Source organism: Pinus tabuliformis, chromosome Q, assembly GCF_031772625.1.
Source record: "Pinus tabuliformis cultivar Carrire ecotype Pingquan chromosome Q, CPIR1, whole genome shotgun sequence".
NCBI lineage: Eukaryota > Viridiplantae > Streptophyta > Pinopsida > Pinales > Pinaceae > Pinus > Pinus tabuliformis.
Genome location: NC_142296.1, coordinates 922,310,793 through 922,334,774, shown reverse-complemented (window position 1 = coordinate 922,334,774; position 23,982 = coordinate 922,310,793). Strand labels below are relative to the sequence as shown.

Genomic DNA, 23,982 nt, shown 5'->3' with positions numbered 1-23,982 from the left:
TGTCACCCCGATTTATTGGACCATTTAAAGTCATAGAAAAAGTTGGACCTGTCGCCTATCGTCTTGCATTGCCACCTCACGTGCATAAAGTTCATAATGTATTTCATGTATCTGTATTAAGGCATTACATAGCTGACAAATCTCATAACCTTCAATGGAAGGACCTGCAGGTATCGGACGAGGGAATCATATCAGTCGAACCATTACATATACTGGAACATAGGGTTCAACATCTCAGGAATTGTCTGGTAGACCAAGTTAAGGTCCAGTGGGACAAGTATAGTCCTGGATCGGCTACTTGGGAAGATACGAAAATCATGTCAAAAATACCCCAACTTGTGTCAATTTTGAAGAACTTTAAGCCATATTTTGTATATATTTACTTTACTTTAAATCAGATACTCAAAACCATTTTTGGAAGAATTTTTTATGTTACTAAAATAAGATATATGTTACCTGCTTAATTCTACTGGTATGTAGATACGAAGATGAAATATGTTATTTAAATTTACCTTACTGAGTTATGGATACTAAGATGAAGTTCAATATTTGATTAACTTTGTTATAAAATCTAAATCTTGAATTATGCTATGAATTAAGATATTATAAATTTTGCTTCATTTATGCATATTGATATGATTAATGAGATAGAAATGAAAGAATGATTACAATTTCAATATGAAAGCCAATAACATGAGCAGGACATGACAAGTATGTTATACTGTAGATAACAATATGTATGAGTTATACATAAACTGTTTATTTTATAAATATTGATGCATATGTTATAATATATGGACAAGTGTTTACGTGGCAGGTTACCAAAATGGCCACGTGATGACAAAAACTTCAGTACAATTAAAGCTCAATGAGGTTCCATGAAAGAGTATTGACTCAGGTCCCACTAGGAGGGGTGGAGGTATTGCCCACCGTTTATCCTCCAAAACTTGGAGCCATGGGAGGACTGTGCAAATCACGCTCCCATAGACGTGTGATGATAACTGCTAGATACATACTGGGCAATCAGGTTGATATAATCGACGCTGATACCCTTGAGAGCCTATGAATGGTTAGTCAGTATAGCTGATGCCATGGCACATTCTAGTAGATGACAGATAGGATGGAAGCGGAAGAGATTAGGAAGGATAGGATGATTTTAGAGTAGTTAGGGAACCAACCGGGGAAGAACATGAATATTATAGTTGTAAAATCTTAAAATATTGAAAAAAACAAATTTTAAGTACCCAGATAAAATGAATTCAATTTTGAAATATAAAGACTTATATACTCACATTAATCACTAATATATTTTAGAAGCCCTAACTTCGGGACGAAGTTTTTGGAAGGAAGGATGTATGTAATGACCCACCTATAACTATAAATAAAATACGAGTATTAGCATACATACGAGACCTCCATACGATAGCTACGTATGCATGGACCCGCATGTATCGCACTATATATAAGCTAGTTACTACAGGAGGAGATACAAATGAAAGTAGTGAATTAATACCTCACCAGAATATATATATATATATATATATATATATATATATATATATATATATGATAATCCTTAAACTAACAGAAAATGTTAATTTCAATTTGCAAATTAAAATTTAAAATTAATAAAATAATAATATAAATTCATTAAAATAATAAATAAACTTTATCAAATCAAATCTCCATATTCGAATAAAATCAACAAAATCAAATGAGATTTGGTTTTATAAAAATTATACGTATCAAAATAATGACATGGAGATGGGAGGAAGGCAGTGGACGGGGAATTAAAAGGAGGAAAGAAATCTTGAGAAGGGGGAGGCAGAAAAACAGAGAGCAATTCCAATTTTAAAACAGAGATACTGACACTCTTGAGTTCTGATTGTACTGGAGTTTTTGGGCACGGGGGATCAGATTGCTTCAATTGGAAAACATTCTGAGACTGTGTACCTAGGTTGTGCCCAGTTCGGCAGGGTGGGTTTTGGCCATTTTGGTAATGCAGCCGGACAAGAATTGCAGCAGAGCAGACAGATTTTCAGCAAAGCAAGCAGGTTGGTATTCATTAGATTAATTATTTAAATTCTGTATTTAAAATTTCATGTTTTGCTATTTTGAAATTAGCTCAAGATTAAGGTTCTTACCGGGCTTCTGAAATTGCTTCGTTGATATGTGAAAAAGAATATCTAGTCTGTACTGTCCATTTGACTTCATGGTCCTTTTTAAAGATATCAGTAATATCTTTTACAATATCAACATAATTAGGTATAAATCTTCTCAAGAAATTCATTTTTCCTAAAAATGATTGAATTTCCTTTTTGTTTCTAGGCAAACTGATTACCTGAATTGCTGAATCTCTTTTTGGATCGATAACTACTACTTCCTTTGAAATTATATCTCCCAATAGCTTTCCTTATTTCATTGCGAAAAGTGATTTCTTGGGATTAAGAGAAATCCCATATTTCCTGCATCTTTCAAACAATTTCCTCAAGTGTTTCATGTGTTTATCATTAGAATTAGAAAACACAGTTAAATCATCAAGATAAATGACAATAAATTTATTTATCTTACCAACAAATGCCAAATCCATTGCTCTTTGAAATGTTGCTCCAACGTTGATTAAAACAAATGGCATTTTGGCATACATAAATGTACCCCATGGAGTTGTAAATATTGTATTTTCTCTGTCTTCTTGACTAAATAGAATCTGGTTATATATAGAAAAACCATCTAACATTGAAATCCTGTTAGAACCTGATACTCTCTGAAGTAATTGGTCCATTTTTGGTAATGGATAATTATCCTTTAAAGATAGTTTGTTCAGATTCCTCAGGTCAACACAGAATATTATTTATCCATTTTTCCACCTTATAGGCACTAGGTTAGCTATACATTCAGAATATCTTAAGGGAACAATTATTTTTGCATCTAATAACTTCTTTACTTCTTTCTCAATGATTGGAAGCAAGATTAGATTTTTTCTTCTTAATTTTCGCTGAAATGGTTTAACTTCTGGTTTGAGAGGAATTTTATGCTCAATAATGGCTGTGTCATAGATTTTCAATTCTTCGTATGACTAAGCAAATACATCTCCATAATGTTTGAAAATATTGATATATTTGTCTTGATTTCTTGAGGCAATGATGCTGAAATTTTAACATTTCTGATTTCTTCAGAAGTACCAATATCACAGTCCTGAACATCTTTTTGTTGTGAATTTAACAATGAAATTTTGAGGCATCATTATGATCAAAAAGTTTTTGAAGGGGAACCAACCCCATGGGAATATAATTATTTGATAATTGAATAATATCATGATCAACAATTTTCTGTTTTAAATGTGAATATGGATCATTTTCATTTGATTTGATTTCATCAATATTTTCTTCTTCAACATGTAAAACAAAAAATTCATTTATTGCTTGTAATTTTTTTTTAACTCCTCATCATCTTCAAAAACTTGCCAGTGTTTCAAATTGTCAGGAATGGAAGGTCTATACTTTACTTCAATTTGATAATGTAATTGTAGAGGACCGGGAATTTTGAAAAACTAGCAGAAACTGCCAAAGCTTCAACATGAATATTTTCTTCTCTTGGTATTGATGTGATATTGAAGGCTTGAAAATAATTTTCTTCACAATCTCAAACTTCATTTCTATAATGAGCCTAGGATGCTTAGTTTGACAAAGATTTTTGATTTGTTTTACAATTAACTCTAAATCATTGTATACTGCCAAGTTTTGAACTTTTAGACTCTTAGCTAACTCCAATCCTAAAATTAGGGCTTCATATTTTGCCACATTGTTTGTGACTTCAAAATCTAATTTAAAAGATTGGGTTATAATTTTCTTATCAGGAGAGATGAGTACAATTCCAACCCCAACCCCATCTTTAGAAAATGCCCCATCAAAATACATTTTCCAAATGTCAGTGTTTGAAGAGTGAGGGTATTCATAGTTTCTTCAATGCTGATTTGAGGATTTGGAAGATCATTAGCGGCTAGAGTAAAACATCCAGAGTCTTGATCAATTGCATAAATGGGATGATTAATTACCTGATTTGCTTTACAAACTATATTGATAAATCTTGCTTCTCTATATAGTCTTAAATGTTCACCTCCATAGACTGGGATTGTAGCATAGGACATGTCCATTTGTAGACTTCCCCCTAACTTAGCACAACAAGATCTTGACAATAACATTCCAAATTTTGGGGGAATATCTGTAACAACAATGTCGAAGATTATACTTTTCATTGGGATTTGAACAAGTTTTACAACTAAATCCTTAATTAATCCCCAGCAAGGTACTTTCTTGGAATCAAAAGTGTACAGATCATGATATGGTCTAGTGATTTGCAATTGAAGTTGATCTATGATTACTTTAGGCATTAGATTACGGGAAGCACCAAAGTCTAGCATACAATTATATAAAAGGTAATCATGAACTTTCAAAGTGACATAAAAAGGAGGTACACTTTAATCAATCATATCTGAACTAAGACCAAAAACAACTGAAGGTTTTTCATCCTGTAAACTAATGACATCCCCCTCTACATCAACACTTGAAGATTAAATCCATTTAGAGACTTGATGTTTATAACCTGATTTTTGGAGGGTTAAGATAATGGAATTGGAATTTTAACTCTTTCTAACTCTTTTTCAACATAAACACAGTTGGAACATATTTTTTAGAAGTATTCTGTTCTTGTAACTGATTTTGTGGTTGAATTGATGATATTTGTATTTCAGCTGCTTTTACTTGAGGTTCATCAAAGGTAACTTTCTTGACAGGTCCCGGTCTTGGTCTTGAGTCGTACCTTATATTTAATTCAACAATGAGGAATTCAGAAAAAGCTTGATACTTGGAAATTTGAGAATTATCTTGATTTTGAATTAGAGACTAATCATGATTGATTGGAACAATAGCATTTCAAGATGATGGATCTTCAAAATAATTGATATTGTTTGTATTGATAGGATCAATTTCTTTAGGATCTTGATCATCAATCATTACGGGAGGTTGAATTCGCTGATCATTATTTGGTATTTGCAAAATTTGAGGTTGAAAAGGTCTTCTATATTGAACTTGTGGTCTATTTGCAACTTGTTGGGTTACTCTAGGTTGAGTTTCCATTCTTGAGATTTTGTTAGATAGATTTCTAAGTAGAGAGGTTATTTCATCAATTTTATGTTCTTCATCTTTAGTTTTTGATGATGAGGTGCTTTCTTCTCTAACTTTCATTTTCTCTTCATCCTTTTCTGCCTTTGCTTTCAGTTTACTAGATGTTGACCTATTAGCTTCGACTTCGATTGCATTAGTTTGCATGTTTACTAAAGTTTCAGATTTTCTCTCCCTAAGCATTACAACAAAGTCATCTTCAAATGCTTTGGAAAACCTAACTTTAGCAACAATAACTAGAGGTTTACAATCTGGGGGCATCTTGTTATAAATTTTATTGAATATCTTAATGAAATCAGCAACAGGTTCCCCGAGATTCCTGCTCAAATCTTCAAATTCTGTTAAATAGTAAACCTTATCCTTTTTGATTCCCCATTGATTCCTGAAAATGTTGATTGGTTCAACCCATGTATTAATAGAATTAGCATGTAGTTGTCTGAACCATATTCTAACATTTCCTCCTAATGATTGAACAAAAAGTGTTGAGTAAACATCTTCATGCTCAATATTCATGTTATCAGCAAAATCTAGAAATGCATCCAAGTGATATTCAGCAGATGGCCCAATTTCTGCATTAAATCTAGTTAAATGTTTTAAATACCCATCAGAAAAAGCATGAAGTTGGGTTGTTGGTGGAAGAACTAATGCTGCATAGCGTGCTACCACAATTGGTTGAAAACCAACCATTTGATACTTTAATGAAGTTGTCTTTTTTGGGGAAACAACTTTACTGGAAGAAGGTTGTGATGAGGGTCTAGGTTTTTGGAAGAATTGATGATTAATAAACAATTTCTGAACTTCAGGTATGTGATGTTCCTAAACAGGAATGTAAGTGATATACAAAGCATGCAAACAATCCAACAATTAAAAAAACGAAATATACATTAAGCACCCATGGAAACACTGGAAAGAAAGAACTGTTGAGCCATTTTATTACTTATTCAGGAGCAAATACAATAGTCAAATAGAATGGTGCCCCTGGGCTTGTCTCAATGGACAAGCATGACAAAACCCAAGTGAGAAAATGTTGAACTGAAGGCTGCTACAACTGCTGCACCAAACTGAACTGCGTTGCCCCAAAAAACTACTTTGTTTGCTGACTTCGAAGGGATGGAATGACTGTTTCCCATGCTTAGAAAATTTTGAGATTTTATCTCCTTGCTCCTTAGCCTAAACCCAGAAAAACCCACGAAGAATTGGAAAAATGTTGACCTTGGAATTTTGGCCCAAATTCCCCTTAGCTCCTCTAGTTGCTGGCTGAGTTGGGACCCCTGTTTGACTCCTTAGATCTGCCCAGAAAATTCTATAAAATTAAGAGTGCGATCCTTGCCCAAAACCTAGAAAAACCCAGAAAGGGTTTCTCTTAGTTCCAACCTTCAAAAATTGACCTTTCATAGCTTGTCCCTCCTCTAATTTCGAATTCTGTTGTTGTGACTGATCCCGTCAATCTCTGCTCCCCCAACTCCAACAATCCTCCTCAAAAGGACCTCCAAGTGATCTCCTACTTCTACCGACCAGCTCCAGCTCTACAATTCCTTCCTCCAACTCCCATGTGAGCCTAGTGATTGCTCTCTATGCAGATCCAGGTAACTGTAAATCAGACTGTTGAGATGCTGCCTTCGCTGGCTCCAAACTCGCAAGGAAGGCTGGCCCTTTGCTGCTCTCCCAATCCTCTAACTCTTCCGACAAATGTTTGATCATTGATAGCTCCAAACTCCCCCTGCTTATCATCCAGCTAGCCAGAAAGATGCACTCCCTGTTGTGGCTGAATGGTAGTGCTGTAACACACTCCCGGAACTCCTGAAATACTTATGGAATTGCCTCTCTAGGGCGGGCACAGATGGTCCCTCGAAGTAGAGGTTGAATCTCCCGCTTGAGAGATTCGTGGCTAAACAGCTGGTTGACTCAGCTAAATAGCAGAGCGAACAATCAAGTAATTTTGATTGCAAGGTGTAAGAATGAATCCAAAATGAGAGCTGCTCCCTCCTTATAAATCCTTGGGCCTCCCTAGCCTCATGTGGGCCCCTCCATCCACCTATTCGACTTTCCCTCCAAGCTATTCGAATGGGCCAATTCGAAGTCCCATGTGGGTGGCCCCCACATTCCACTAGCAACCAAATAAAGTCGAATTGCCTCCTAAGTCCCTAAGTCGAAAATGATGGATTCTCTTTCTTAGCCAAAATTGTGCAAAATTGTGTAGCAACACCCTGTTACAAATGTGTTTGAGAAGGGACATGACAAAGTAAAACCTTTTCAGGATCCTCAAAAGCTAGAGGATTAGTATAAATACTAAGTTCCTCTTCAGGTTAGTAGAAGTGGATGGATAAGTATGTACAAAGAAGATTTAAAATCAACTGGTTTAAATTCAGAGGGAGAAAGTTTAGGATCTTCTTCATTGTCAGAAAGTTCCAAATGGGAATAAGGAAGTTCAAAGGCCTCAAGCTGATGAACTAATAGTGTAGTTTGAAGATCAACTCCTCTAGAAAGGAGTTCTAAAACTTTTGGAGGAAGATTTGATAATTCAACAGGTATTAGAGTTGACTGTAAAGGGTCAGATTGTGAGGGTACTTCAGATAAAACAAAGGCAGAAGCAACAAGAGAGGCTTCAAACCTATTTCTAATAGATGCAATTCTAACTAGTCCCTCTGGATCTAATAAAGGAGAGAAAAGCTATGGATCTGATTGAGATCTGGTATGCCTGCGTGAAGCCATATTTAATATGTAGAGTCGCCAGGTGAAGGATTTTATCTTACTAACCTGTTATTCACCGTTAAGAGGCAAGTCTAATTGTTGTCCCAGGGAAACAAAATAAAATCTCCATTCCTCGGCAACAACGCCAATCTGATGTTGTATCTTTGTAGATAGTTCTAGGTTGGGGAAATGTGCCAAAGCATTTAAAGTAAGGTTTTGATTTAAATGGATGACCAGTGCTTTAAACCTTTAAACATATGTAATTCCTAAGTATTTATGAGAAAATTGAAGGGCTGATTTTCATTCCTTACAGAATTAATTTTTGAATTGATTTGAAAAGCGGAAATAAAGAAGGTATATCACTGTCAAACATTCATATTGAGCATTTAATTTATCATATACACTAGATGCGTGTGGAAGTTTTCGACAACCAAACAAAACACATTCAAGAGATGACAGAAGACGACAATTAAAAGATTTAGAGGAATTAACTAAGACAAACTGTTCAGTTAATTAATCTCTTTTAATGATTATAAATTTGCAGGGGCTTTCAGGGGGATTGATATTCAATACAGCCTTGCTGAAACTTCTATGTTACCTTGAACATTGCAGATATAAATTTGAAAAATGTAATTGATAACATGACAAACTCACATAGGTACACAAGCTGTTTAGAATGAATCCAAAATCCTTCAATTATCTTCATAGATAGCTTTGAACATTACAAGCATGTCACTGGTTCATTACAAGGGTTCAACCTCGACTTCTTTGAATTACCAAATACTTATAGAATCTAATTCAAAAATATCTTGGATCTAAGCCAAAATTTATTACAAAATGAGATAATATCTGAAACTATTTTTTATTTACAAAAATAGAAGTGGAAAATAGCTATTCTAAACTGATTCGAATAATCAACACACAATTTAAGGGTGTTGTTTGATGACTGCTATTTTTAATTGAATTTTCTGCTTTTTGCTCCTCTTTCTCAGCTTACTGCTCCTCCTTTTCCTATGGATGGTCACTAAATTCCTTGCATTCTTTTTACTCGATGAGTTCAAGTAACTTACCCCATCTCTTTTCATCTGGGATAACAAATTTTGTTACTTTCCTATATGCCTCATCAGCTTCCGTATATTTTTCAAAAGTTGGCTTAGTGATGAACAAATGACTAACTTCATGCTGAATGAAATGATCATACTCTAGGCGTTCGAAAAATGATTTCCCACTGATTATTCCTTTGACTTAAGTAAAATGGTTATGTCTGTTGCTATCTGGTGCAATTTGTACTGATAATCTTCTTGTGGACTCAATTGGCCGCTAGCATGTCGTAGCGCTGGAAGTCCCTTTTCCTGCAAAATATTGAATTTTCTGTGAAACTTTTAATCTGTGCTTCTAAGTTTTGACACTTGTTCTCTAACTATAACATCAAATTTTTCTTTGTCAAAACTCTTCTTACCTCTAGGACAGTATCAGTCCTGTTGTCAATTCCAAATTCTTCTAATTCTTCGTTAGTTTTAGAATTGAGTACTTTAATTATTTTATTTGTTTCTCCATGCATATTCTCCAAATCTTTTTTGACTCCTGTAATGACTGCCTTTGATCTTTCCACTAATTCCTCATGTTGAAAAATAATTTGAATAGAAGTCCAAAGTTCAATCATGGTAGAATTTATATCAATCCCAATTTTCTCTTTTGCCTTTGCCAATGTTTGTGCAATCAATGACTCATTTTCATATTTATCTATCTGTCTGGTTAATCTGAAATTTTTTTGAACTTCAGCCCGAAGTGTATTATCAACCCTTATCTTGTCATTTTGAATTTTCTCCAGTAGTGTTCTGAGTTTTTCAATTTCAATATCTTTGAATGACAAGTCTCCCATAGCTTTTGACAACTGTTATGCTGAATTTTGGCGTGTGGGCTCTGTTTTTGTTGTAGACATTGTTGCTAGAGAAATCACTGGTGTTGAAGTCACTACTGTAAAAGTTGCTACTCTAGTACTGACTTGTAGCTCTTTTTCCTTGATTAATTTTTCCATTTCTACTTCCATCTTTTGTATCTATATGTTTTGTTCAACGATTATTCGCAACATGTTCTCCTTCTCCTTCTCTAATTGATTGACTTCTTGAGCCTGTGGATGTTCAGTTGTTGGTAGCTTCAACTGTTTCCTCAATGCTTGAATATCAACATTTTTGCTTTTGATTATTTCATCCGCTGCCTTTATATCTTTAGGATCTAATCTTAATTTTATAACCAAATCTTCAAGCCCTTTGATTTTAGTGTCCTTTTCTAAAGAAGACATATTTTCCAATTTTAATTGGGAATGAATGTTATTGAGAGAAGCCTGTAACTTGGAAGCTGCCATGGCAGAACTTGTTAAGGATGAATATATCATTTCCCCTGCTTGCTTATGAAGGTCAATCTGGTCAATAGGATGAATTTGCTTGGTGTCAAATGAAAACACAAAAGTTTTATAATCTTCAGCACTTCTAGGCGGACCTTTGGTTCCAAGAATGCTAATTGGAGCTAACCTTTTTCACTGCCAAGGGCCGAAAGTAATCTGCTCTGAGTTGAGGAAGGCTGCTTTCAGAACTCTGCATATGTAGAAGTCTTTAAGGCCTCATTTTTTTCTTCATTTCTAAGAACTTCGCAAAAATACTTTGGTGTTTTGGAGAAGAAGAAGGGGAATCTAATGTGTCTTCGGGAATCTGCTGTATTGAAAAAGGAGACTGTGCTGATATTACAACTGTAGTAAGCTCTTTAAAAGTTTGAGCTTCTGAAAATTCTTCAATATTTACGGTTTTTCTCCTTTTGAATACTTTAAATGTTGATTTCTGTAGTTCTGACCCTGTTGGAGATGCACTTTCTCTTGGTCCCTTTAGCTCTTTCTCTGTCATCCTTGGATTTTCCAATGCTTTTTGACTGGAAAGTGGCTCTTCAATTTCCCGCAATGCATTCTCTGTCCATTCTTCCTTGTTGGCATATTGCTCAATTTCAGGTTTTGCCACATGCATATATGGTGCAGATTTCTAAGCAATTCTCATTGATGAGATTACTCCTAATGGATCATATGACCAACTAAAACTCAACTTAAACTTCATCTGGCTCAATAAGTCATTGACCTCTTTCTCTGCAGCTCTGGTGTTGACTATGAATGGACCAACTTGCGCTTTCAATTTAAACTGAGCTTTTTGTTTTCTGGAAACAAAATGAACCTCATCCATGTTCAACATTTGTCTGATGTACTCAAGTGCAAAAATTCTCATGGGGAGAAACATTGGAAATTTGTATGGTTGAAGCTCGTAGCCATAAATCCTGAGTTCAGTGAAATTCTGGTATAAATACCAGTCTCCAACCTTTGTCTGCTCACTCAGATGCAAAATTCTCTTGATCTCTGTTGAAATCCTGGGGATTGCATCACTGTTTAACAAACAAGTAGCTATATACAATAATTGATTAACAAAATCACTAAAAGAAAACTCTTCAGAGGTTTTCCTCACCAAAGATGTCCAATGGATCACTGACAAAGGTTTACCTTCAACATCCAAATTTTGTAAAGGAAAGTTGAATCTTTCATACTGATGATATAAGAACAAGTAAACCAAAATTGACTGGTGTTTAAATGATCCTTCAACGCTGAACTTTAAAAATTGGTCATGAATAATATCAGAAAGAAACTGACTATAGTTGAACATAATTGAAGGTTTTTTACCTTAAGAATATACTGATAGAAAGCCTAAGATGACTTCATCAACCCACTGATCACTAGGATATCCCACCAGACAAGACACTATGGAAATTACTTGCCTAGATAGCTCAGGAAACATGGCAGAGTGATAAGGTGGGTTAGTTCTGGCTAATTCTGAGTTTTCTGGTAAAAAATGACTCAAATATGTGAGGTCTCTGTGGGAAAGTAAGTTTTTGATAGATTTCCATTAGAGCAACAGAAGAAAAATGGTGTAAAGAGTCCTGAGGATTTAGCTAAAGGGCTTGGAAAATTGACTCAGCTGTAAATGTAATATGGAAAAGAGTTTCATTATTCTGAGCAATTACAACTCTTTGACTAGGAATATATCGGGCTCCACACCAGGCTATGAATTCTGGGAAATGATGGGTTTGAGGGAAGTAGAACTGGGGCAGTAGGGGTTCCCAAAAACAAAATTTATCAAAGGCGTCTTCGAACTTTTGATATGCTCAATTGTGAAGTTCGTACATATTGAACTCACAATTGGTCTCTAGAATCTTAAACTGAGTGTCAACTAGTGGGAGTTCATCTAGATTATTGACAGGGGGCAACAAAGGATTATCTACAAAGATTTTTGATTTTCCTTTATGGGAAGCCATTAGGAAATCAAAATACTGAGAAAATCAAGATAGAGTTACCCGAAAATATGGCGCTGATAGGAGGTTGTTGTATGCTGGAATTCTACTTGCAGTAACGTTTCGTGGATTACAGTACAGGCAGAATTTGGCAAATGACCGATTTGAATAGGATAACCATGTTTATCAGGAGCGAATAATGGTTTCTTTGTTAGTTTAACCGTTATTCGTGTGAGGAATTAAATGCAAATGAATGCTGGCGGGAGTTATAAATGAACAACAGCCATTTTCTAACTTTAGCGGGAGGAATAACAGTAACTAAATATAGCGGGATGCTGGCAAGTGGTGAGAATAGCGGGATGTTGGATGGCGGGAGAAATGGATGGTAGAAGAGTGGTTTGCGGGGGTTGGGAGTAGTAAGTGGTATTTACTGGAGGGGGGCTGCCACGTAGAAAAAGAGGGATTTCGGAAATCCGCTTTGCGGAACCCCTCCCTTCATTAACGTTAGGGGATGCGGGGGGTGCCGCTATTAGCTGGGGACTGTTGATTCGAGCGGGCCCAATCTCTGTTGTTGAATGCTGATGGGTGACAATCACATCAAACAATTTTGTTATATAAAACATACAAAATACATTTAAACTATAATAGGCGACATTTAATCGTGCACGCCTTTTATTGAGATTTTTTATTTTATTTTATTCTTCTCTTATCCCTTTTATTTCTTTCTTTTGACTTTTATTTCTTTTCTACTTTTCTTTTTCTCTATTTTTTATTTTTTATTTTGAACATAAAGGGAAAAACTAGAAAATATTAATAGGGTAAAAATAAGTTACAACATCGGCTCCATCTAGGGACTACTCCCCCCTGTGGGATGCAGAGAATTTGTAGATCTATGTGCCTTCTCCTCGGGTTATGGAGTCTTTGTTGTGAAAATCACACTTGCTACTGAAATTTAAAGAAAACCAGAAATGTACAATGATGATGATTACAAACATTTAATACTAAATATAATGCTTGAGTTATTGCCCATTGGCTGGCAATGAGGAATACTGCCCTTCTAGTTCCATAAAATGAATTTATTGTTACCTTCACTTCTGGAACGCTGAAAGGTCCCAACCATAAATTATCAAACTTTCCATGCTTGCCTTTTTCCTGTCTTCTAACATCCCATCTCAACACTAGATCTCCTTGTCTGAAATGTCTTTCTTTAGCCTTCCTATCAAACAAACTCTTCATTTTATTTTGATATTGTCGAAGTTTATGCTGAATTTCATCTCTATCCTAATTCAACCCAATAATCTGATTGATTCTCCTTGAAAAATCCTCTGCTTCTTCATATGATTCTTGCAAAAACTTCATGACTGGAAATGCTAACTGTGTAGGGATTGCTTTAATTCCATATACAAGTTGAAAATGAGATTTGCCGTTAGATCTTTTATGTGAAACTCTGTTTTCCCACACTGCATAATTGAGATGACTGTTCCAACTTCTTTTGTGATTTGCTAAGACTTTCTTGATAACTTTAATCATAATTTTATTTGATGATTCTGCCAACCCATTACCCTGTGGATAATAAGGTGTAGAATGATGTAATGTAATCTGACATAATTCTATCATTTTGATACTACTGAAATCTTGAGCATTATCTATAACAATTTGTCTTGGGCGGCCAAATCTGGACAGAATGTTTTCTTCAATGAATTTTATCACTACTGTATCAGTTGCATTCTTAACAAGAATTGCTTCTACCCACTTTGTGAAATAACTAGTGGCTGTTAATATCCATGTTGATTGCTGGAAGCTGGAACTATTTCACCTATGAAATCTAATCTCCATTGTAAGAAAAGAGCTTCAATTGAAACTGGAACAAGGTGAAGTGCTGCTAGGGACTACCCCCCTTAGTCTACAGTTAGGAGACAACTTAAATGGAGAGGGCAGGGATCAAAGTGACAACCCCTACCCTGAGCGTTGTCGCAATCTGGTGTACAATTTGAGCGACAATAGGTATCACTTTGTGCTTTTCCTTGTGACTTATCTTCAACGAAACTTTACTTCATCAATTCATTGTTAATGAATGATTCCATCTCATGGCCAGTTAATGAATCATTAACCATATGTTTTGTTGCTTCTATATTAATCATTTTCACCAGGTCATATTTGTTACAAGTAATATCAACCATTTGCATTGGGTCATTTATCAACCATGTTCTCAATTTGCATTGTTAGCATTTCCTACACTTTTTCAATTAATTTGAGTTGAAGTGTTTGATCAGTTTATCCTTAAGATCAATTTACTTGTGAAGATCAACAACCCAATTGTCCAAATCATGTAAGATCTTCTATAGTTATTTAATTTCTTGATTGGTATTTTGCAAATGCTTTCCTCCTTTACCCATTTCAGATTTGTAATTGTCACACTTGCTTGTATATGTTTGTATCACACTTGCTTGTTCTTGTTGCCAACCATGGGGAGTCGGGTACTACTAATCATGCACCTCAAAGTGTTCTTTTACAATGATTAGACTTCAATGAAAATGACCTTATTCAATTTCGGTGGGTCCTTTTCGAAGAAGGGCTTCTTGTAACTCCACCCTTTATACAATTCAATGACCTAGTTCAATGACTCAATCTTATGTTTCAATTTCAATCACTAAACAAACTATTAACCCAAAAGACATTTGAATTCAAGAGCCATGCAACTAATCTTGACATGGATCAATTGGAGCAAATTTTACATGGACCATAAATGGTTATGACCTTTTAATTTTTTACAATGCTCCATCAAGTGGAGAGGCAGAATCAACTCTTAGCCCTCTTGTTACATGAGATTAGATACTTGCTTTTTGTATGAGTGTTTTAATCTGAAGTTGCAGTTATAATCACCATAAGTAGTTGTAAATTTTCTTTTGCAAGTGTGAAGATTGAGTGTCAAAACTGGACACAAAATCAAGCATCATACACAAGCATAAATGTACCCTAGAAACCCTTATTCAAATTTCAGGACATGTCCAGGTCAATATTACTGCTTCAAAAGATCTTGTTATGGATTTTTTCATGATGACTGATATTTCTCTTTTTACTTCGAATGCAAAAATATTCTATTAACCTTTTGTTTACATTTTTTGCAAAAAAAATAGCATGCTTCAAAAAATTGAGATAAAAACAATTTACTCAAATTTGTTTGAGAAATTTTGGGAATGTCACCCATGCAACCAAGGCATCGTTTAGCTCTTAATTCTTCCACTATGGTTGTGCTCTAACTTCTAAACACTCAGCTTCACAATGTATCTGAAGCGAACAAAGTTCCTTCTACAAATTAATTACTCCAACAAACTTGGAATATGAAATTATCCATTGAGGATATAAATATTATTTATTAAATATGAACAAGAATGAGAATGAATGATTTACAAATGAGAACGAGAGGCTTGCTTATTTACCAAGCAAGTGTCTTTTCATGAAGAGTCATGTCCTATTAGACATGCCTCTTCAACCTAATTACTAGCTTAACTAACTATTATTTATGATTTTATCTTTTACATTATATTTATATTATTTATATATTTTATTCATTACATTGCCTCCTTCCTCAAAAAGCTTTGTCCTCAAAGCTTGTCGATGACAAAAGGCTTGATCTCTTTTTCGGCTTTGAACGTCTTTCTGTCTTGGAATAGTCATCTTCGTTGATACAAGCTGATATGATCTTCTTAGTGACAAACAGGATTGTCGCACTGAGAAGGGATTAGACCATCCTAGATTAATCTTCTGTGTAGTATTGTGATCACTGGAATTTTGTAACGACTTGTTAGCATAGGACTGGGTTGAGATTCCATCACTATTATTCGGAACCTCAGTTTGTTGTTTCGGTTCTGACTGGTTCAAATATGTAGCATGGTTGATTTGTCTGTTCTCATGATTCGGATGCCGATATGGAACTTGTTTGGTTTGATTTCTCCTTACTGGGCATGTGCCAATTTTTATATTTTCTTCTGGCAAAGATGTTGTTGAGATGGTTATGGAACATTCACTTGGGATGTTCATTGACTGAACTGCAACATCTATGTGTGTTGTTTCTTCAACTGACTTGTCTTCTTGAGTTGTCATATTCACTGGATCGGTATTTGTTGTTTTGTCATCAACTTGAATTCCTACATTTGATACTTCTTTCTCGATAAATTGTTGTACCTTGTTTTCTAATGACTTCTTATCCTTCTTAAGTTTCTTAATTTGCGTCAATATTTTTTCACTGTGGTTTTTAAGTCTAGAAACTTTTTATTTTTGTCAATAGTGATTTTGTCAATTTCATTTTGCATATTTTGTAATACTTTTTTACCTTCTTGAGAAATTACTTTTGAAATATCCGATATATCTTCTAGCGTTACTGAATTAGGTTTTAGTGTAACATCTTGGAGCGTTATTTTATTCTTCTTGTAAGAAAATGTTAAAAACTTTTTCTTAGTATTTGACTAAAGGAACCTAGAGTTTTCATCCATGGTGATCCCAAAACAATGTCACTATCATTAAAACTTAAGGTTTTCACGGTGAATTGTGAGGTAAAAGTATAATCTCCAATATTTATGTGTAGATTGCTTATATCGTGTTGTTTGCCAAAAATATTTGTTTCAACTATATTTGATTCAGGAATCACCAATTGATTAGCATATTTAGGACTAACATAATTACTTCTTTTAGTAAGACTGATAGAGATTATGATGTCTCTTCCTGCAAGTGATCCTTTGTTGTTAAATAGTGTGCAAACACATGTAATATGGGTTTCAGGAAACCTTTCATTATTAGTCTCCATTTTTGTCTTGATGTTTTTACGTAAACAATATGTCAACTGGAGCTATTTTTATTATAAAATATCACTTATTTCTTATATATATATTTTTTCAACTATTCTCTTTTAATGTGGATTGTTTAAAACTTGAATACCCTTTTATTAAAAAAATACTCCTTTATATGGTTGCCCTCTATATATGTATGTATTTCTTTATATTAAGAGCCCTTTTCAAAATAACTTTAGTATGTTATAATAATAGTAGTTTCACTTCTTTTTTTTTTTAAATAATAAATTGGTCCCTTTTTTTATATACTTGATTACTTCCTTGATAACTTTTAATGTCACCCCACTTAATATAAAAGTCACACTTAATATCAACTTTTATGATGTCACCACACTTAATAAATATAAAGGTCACGTATTTTCATATGACACGGTCACGATGTTCACAATACTTTTTAAGTAAAAAGTAATATTTATCTTTCACGTAAGAGCTTTTGTATCCCTGTTTTTTCGTTAACTTTTAAAATACCATGGGCTATTACCATGGGTTGTTTTTAAAATCTCTTGTAAAAAGTAATATTTACTTTTCATGTAAGAGCTTTGTATCCCTCTGTTTCTTTAACTTTTAAAATACCATGGGCTATTACCATGGGTTGTTTTTAAAACCACGGGCTTCTCCACGTAAAAAGTTTTAAATATACTTGGTATGAGATTTTGTATCCGTTTTGTTTTTTCTTTTACTTTTTTTTTTCTTCTTTTTATTTTATTTTATTTTATTTACTTATTATTTTTTTGGGTTAATTTTTTTGTTTTTATGGCCAAAGGCCTAGAAAAAGGGAGAAAAAGAGAAACTCCCAAATTCTGAGCAAAATGCTTCAATTGTACAGCAGCAAGGTTGACGAATTTCAATAGCCAAGGACCTGGATCGGAGAACGAGCTCTGTGCACCGGTTAAGCAACCTAGAGGATCGAACTGCTCTGATACCAAATGAAGCGAACAAAGTTCCTTCTATAAATTAATTACTCCAAAAGGTCTGGAATATAAATATATCCATGAGAATATAAATATTATATATTAAAAATAAATAATAAGAATGATAATGATGATTTACAAATGAAAACGAGAGGCTTGCTTATATACCAAGCAAATGTTTCTTCATGAAGAGTCATGTCCTATTAGACATGCCTCTTCAACCTAATTACTAGCTTAACTAACTATTATCTATGATTATTATCTTTTACATTATATTTATATTATTTATATATTTTATTCGTTACAGTGTCTTACAAGAAGCTCCACAAGGTTACAACTTACAATTCACCACTTCCTACATGATATCGTTGTAGTTCATTTCCTTGCTACATTTGACATCAATTTTTCTGTATGACATGAGGGTTTTATTACTATGTGAGGTAAAGCATTTCAATTATATCAAACTTTTTGATGTTGTGTCATTTCTTTCCGGCTAGCATTTTTCCTCCAGAAGTGCTGCATACATGCATTCTAGTGTGCATGGTCTGCTGAGTGGGATAACTTGATGGAGGAAGAGCTGGGTGTAGGATAACTTGTCAAAACCAAAAATGTAATAAAAATATAACCTCCTTTAAGCAGATGCCTGAACTCCACTGGCCTTCTTTGATTCTCTTTCTGGTGATTGAATCCTTCACATGGGTTGCTCAAGTGATGAATGTGCATGGGGTCCTTCCATGACGACAATGCCATGACGCATTCTTCTTACATCTTCAGAATGGAGTCGAATTCGAGGGTTTCTGCGATAGCGTTCCAGTTATTTTCACGCGTACAGGCCACCTATGCAGTTAACTTTACAAGCCTGCTCTTAATACGAAGCTAAACATGCAACCAAATGGACCAGATATCCACTATCTGCTGGTTGTTTTCAGTGATTCAGCCTTCTATTGTGGTGCTGATTGGTGCATTCTGGCCATGTACATATGTGATCAATGGTGAGGAAAGGAATATGGCAGTTACCATTTGAACCAGTAGGTGCACAAAGTTGTTTTCCTTGTTGTGATGAATATTCATACGTGGGGCATTGGTGACTGGGGCATTCTTAAGATCACAGCTACGGAGCTGTTGGAAAGAAACCACAACTAGCAAGATGTTTAAAAACTTTTTGAGATTGCCCAAGTTTGCAGTCCCACAATGTTATGATATGGAGCTCCAGACTGATTTGAATGCCTATAAATTCGATGACAAATTACTATTACAATGGATGTCCTCCAAGATACAAAGTATCTTGTTCTCAATGTCAGTGAGGATAAAATTAGGCTCTTGGGTACACCAATTTTGGAGAGAATTAAGCTGCAGAAGTCCAAATTATAAATGTTTGCTGTATGGATTGCTGGCTTATCAATTGTGTGTTCCAGATGTTGTAGGCAGTGGCTTCTTCAAATGATAGATCTCTTATGAATCATGACATGGATCACAACATGCAGGTCACAATTGCAAATTGCCAGCATAAATGGTGGCAAAACCTAGATTTCTAGATCACAGATCAGGCATATTGTTGGTTGAGGATATAGATCATGTGGTCAGATCATTCTTGAGGATGGGTGAACTGTCGCTAGAAATGATTGCTGGATCTCCTTCTACCTGGGTAGATCTCTTAGAGGTTTGATAGACCCATGACATTAGTGACAAGATAGCACCATGGCAGTGATCCATGGGAGGCCATTGAAGAGCCAAATATAGAGTAATGGTGATACTATGGAACTGCTCCATGGAAATGATCCATGAGAGAGTAACAACACTTCCTACACTAACAAAATTGCGGATCTACATCCATTAGGGGGTATAAGGGTACAATAAGGTTATCTTGATTTGATCTAAATTTGTATTGCAAGCAGTTTATAATATATATTGCCAATTATATTTTAACACTGTGAATGTAAGAGAATAAAATCGATGGGGAATTCATCTTATCAATATATTCATCCATTGGTATCTACTATCAATATATAGTACATGAATGTAACCCCATATAGATCTAGATATGCTCTCACATTGACAACTTACCGATGGATAAGAATGCGACTTCCTAAAGAGATAAGAATAACAACTCATAAATGGGTGATCTAGGACTTTGTGATTATATAAGGACTCACAGTCTAACACAGGATTGGATCTTGTAGATTTTATTACCGGAGCTTAGTACTTATGCCTCTTTTTGCAGTGGGTTTCCTCTTGACTCTTGTAAAAACATCCAATCATATCAATATATACTACATGAATGTAACCACCACTAGATATAGATATGTTTTCACATTGGAAACTCATCAATGTATAAGGATGACACCTGATCAACAGATGAGAATAAAAACTCATAAAGAGGTGATGTAGGACTTTGTGATTATATATGATCGCATGCTACAACGCTGGATCTTGTACATTTGATTACGTGAGCTTAATACTTATGCCTCTTTTGCATTGGGTTTCCTCTTGACACCCGGATTTCCCTACTTAATTACTTCTTGTGTGGTTTTATCATATGGATCTATCGTTTGTGATTGGTAAGGTAAATGTACAAGAATATGTATTATGCTTTTATTTTAATCATTTAACTTAGTTTTTCTGTTATTTTCTGGTAATTTAATCGTTTAATTTAGTTTTTTCTGTTATTTTCTGGTGTTTTAATCATTTAACTTCGTTTTTATGGTATTAGATCTGAATAAATTGCCTGTTGATTATGTTTTGTTGTCTACGTTATCTCGTATTGTTGGGACTGTTATTGCTCATTGTATTAACTTTTAAGTATGCTATCATTCTGTTTGGTTCCGTTTATTGCAATTTTCAGCTTGATAGGTTCTGAATGTTAACTGCCATTTAGTTCAATGTTTTGGTCTGATAGTGGCTGAAGTATTAGTGAGAGAAATAGACCTAGCTTAAGTTGAGCCCACGTGGTATAGATATTGCCATTGTTGTGTTTGTTTATTTACATTTTGGTGACCATTTAGGACCCAACATATGGGGGTCACTTAGCTCACAAGGACCTGTCTGGGAAGAGATCACACAGTACACTACCAATGGACTCTGGAGTTCAAAGGGGCAAGCCTAAATGCGGTTCAACAAGTAAGCTGAAATAACATTTTGGAGGGATGGCAGTGAAGAACGTTTAGAGCACAGGAAACCCTATCCCCAATCAGAAGTAGGAGGTGGAGCTAAACGCAGAGAATTACAAAATGGTTGGAAAGAGTAAAGAAAGTGGCCTAAGACTGGTCAGATGCCACATGTAGAAGCTCCAACAGTAGAAATCGAGTCCAAAAATGGACGAGAGTCAGAACAAGAGCAATTGGAGGAGAATTGATCAGAATTCTAAAAAAAGTCATCAGAGAACTCTACAAAGTATACAGGTTGGTGATTACTTAGGACCCAGCACAACAAATTACCTGCACACGTACTCTGCATTTGGGTTGACAAAGTTCGCAGAATGTATGTTTGGGTCATTGCCCCATTAGCTTTCCTGTTTGGACCTTGTTCATTTGGGTGCTCATTACCCAATTCTGATACCTATTACATGTGATTTGGTCACCTAGACATGCTCTTTACAGCAAACGCTATAGAGGTGGAGGCGGCTCCCCATCCAGATCAAGCAGACAGGCACCCATTACCAGGTTCCACTCATCTACTAGGGACTTATTGGCCTGTAATTTGGATGTCAGGAGAACTTCAGCGAGGAGGAGCACGCTTCTCCCCATGCTAACCCAGACTGATCATCTTATCCCATGCCCTTCTACTGAAGATATCCTCAGGCTTCTCATTGTAACTTTCACAGTGGTTTATGAAGATGTTAGCTCCTCTTCTGATTCTGCTGCAGATTAGTACTTCTCTTACCTACAGAATTAGTGTCTACTCCCTTGTCTATGGTTCACTTAATTTTCCGCTTTACATTTTATTTTTATTCTTTACTCCCTTTTTGCATCTAGGGGATGCCTTTAGCAAGCCTGCGTTGCCACTATAGCTGATTGTACAAGTTCCAGACTTATTTTGGTTACTTGTAATATAATTTCTTTCTTCCTTTCTTTTCTTCAGACTGCAAATCCAGGTGGAATATTGTCTTTACTTCTCTAATTAAAGTGAGGAATAACACAAAATCTTATGTTTAGTTTCCAGCTTCTTTCTTTTTGGCAAGGTTCTGAATGAACCCATAGTTTTTGTTGTGTTCTTTATCTCTGTTACAACATGGCTGAGATTATGTGGATGTGCAAATGTTGACAAGGTGCCTCTGGCCTTGTTCAGAATGAACAGAATTTGAAATTTCTAATTTTGCTTTCGATGTTATTCAGGTCATAGTTATTGGAGCCCCTGCTCATCGACTGGAAATTTTTAGGAAATTTGGTTTTGAAGACACTATCAACATTATGGATGTAAGCAGTCTCTGATAGAAAGTTGGTTTTGGTAATGCTATCAACAATTATGAATACTTTTTAGGGTATTATGATAGATTTTTACCTTTAGAAAAGATATTTCTGGGATTAAACTGTAAAAACTTTATTTTTCCTTGTCTAAATTTGTTATAAATATTTGATTGACAGTTTCCTGATCCTGCGGAGAGGAGGATGTTATCCATGAAGATGATGGGAGCCAAACTTGCTGATGTTGTAATTGAAGCAACTGGACGTCCAGAAGCTGTTTCAGAAGGATTGGATCTTTGTAGGGATGGTGGAACATATGTTGTTGTGGGTCAGTACACTGACAATGGGAGTGTAAGCATAAACCCTCACCTCCTGATCAATCGTAAACACATCACCATTAAGGGTTCATGGGGTTCAGATTTCAGCCATTTCTACAGAGGGGTACAATTTATGGACAAGAAATCACATCTACCATGGGATTTAGTGGTCAGCAAATGTTTTAGTCTTGAAAATGCAGAAGAAGCAATTGCATGTGTAGAAAAATTAGAAATATTCAAGGCCCTCTTGAAGCCTGCTGGAAAATAGTGAAAAGCAATGTATGCAGGAGGATTCATCTGCCTGTTACCAAGGGGAGATGATAATTTGAAGTTTTAGCATCACTTGTACAAGCATTTGCTTGAGTGACACCTTAAAGAGAGAATGCTTTGTGGCTAGCTGGTAGGTTACAAGATAGTCATCTTTGTCCATTTATTTAGATTAATCACATGCACAGATATCGTTTATTTAATAACTTGGAGCTCTAAATCTACATATTTAAAGTTGTTTCATTTGTAAAATGTACATTACGAGAACAAAAATTGCTGATTACTATAGTTTGAAATTTCTCATACAAGTTGAATCAGAAGAAATGAGAATGGAAAGTAACAAGATTATCGGAATGCTTGTTAGCAAACTCTTTGCAGAGACTATAGGATGCTCACTGGATGTGCACAAGATTTAATTTGAAGAAATTGTGAACATTGCCAAGTGGCAACCAAACAAAATTATCATTAGTCTATGCAATGCACTACAAGTTATTACTACAGTGCATATCCTTATGATTGGGAGCTTGTCTCTCACCAATAATTACTCTACTTTTGTTATGTGTGTTGTTGGGAATAATGCCACATGCATAACAATTGTGTGAAAAAAAGGTTTTTTAAGACATTGCCTGCATCACAAATTTTTACAGTTTTGAAGCTAGCTTGGAGGCACAAGTTCTTGGGTTGATGTGATAGCATCCTACCTCATGGCATTGGGTTTCATGCATTTTTTCTGCCAGTCTCAAGGTAAAATTCTCCTCTCCGCATCATTATTGGAAAGCCCCTAACTCTACCTTGGCTTCTGCGCACTTGAGAATGCCAGCGTAAATACGATGATGTATATAAATCTTATCTAATTGTAAATCTAGGTGACTTGAGAATGCCAGCTTAAATGCCGTGCACTTCAGCTAGACGTATAGAAATTCTATGTAATTGTGAAACTAGATAAACGTTGTCTTAGCATTAGGCCTAGTTGAACAATATGCACTTCAACTAGATGTATATAAATTTGTTGCAACTGTAAAACTATAAAAACATTATCCTAGCATGGA

At 35.1% G+C, this 23,982-nt stretch overlaps 1 protein-coding gene across 1 annotated transcript in view; it reads left to right on the top strand.

Moving 5' to 3' along the window:
- LOC149222473 (uncharacterized) overlaps positions 1 to 23,433 on the top strand; it is a 197,987-nt gene extending 174,554 nt beyond the window's left edge. Inside the window, exons 5-6 of the mRNA XM_089385457.1 lie at positions 22,281 to 22,361; positions 22,530 to 23,433. Of these exons, the coding sequence (XP_089241583.1) occupies positions 22,281 to 22,361; positions 22,530 to 22,934 (486 nt within the window). The 3' untranslated portion in view covers positions 22,935 to 23,433. The remainder of the gene's footprint in view (positions 1 to 22,280; positions 22,362 to 22,529) is intronic.
- Positions 23,434 to 23,982: the final 549 nt, after the last annotated feature.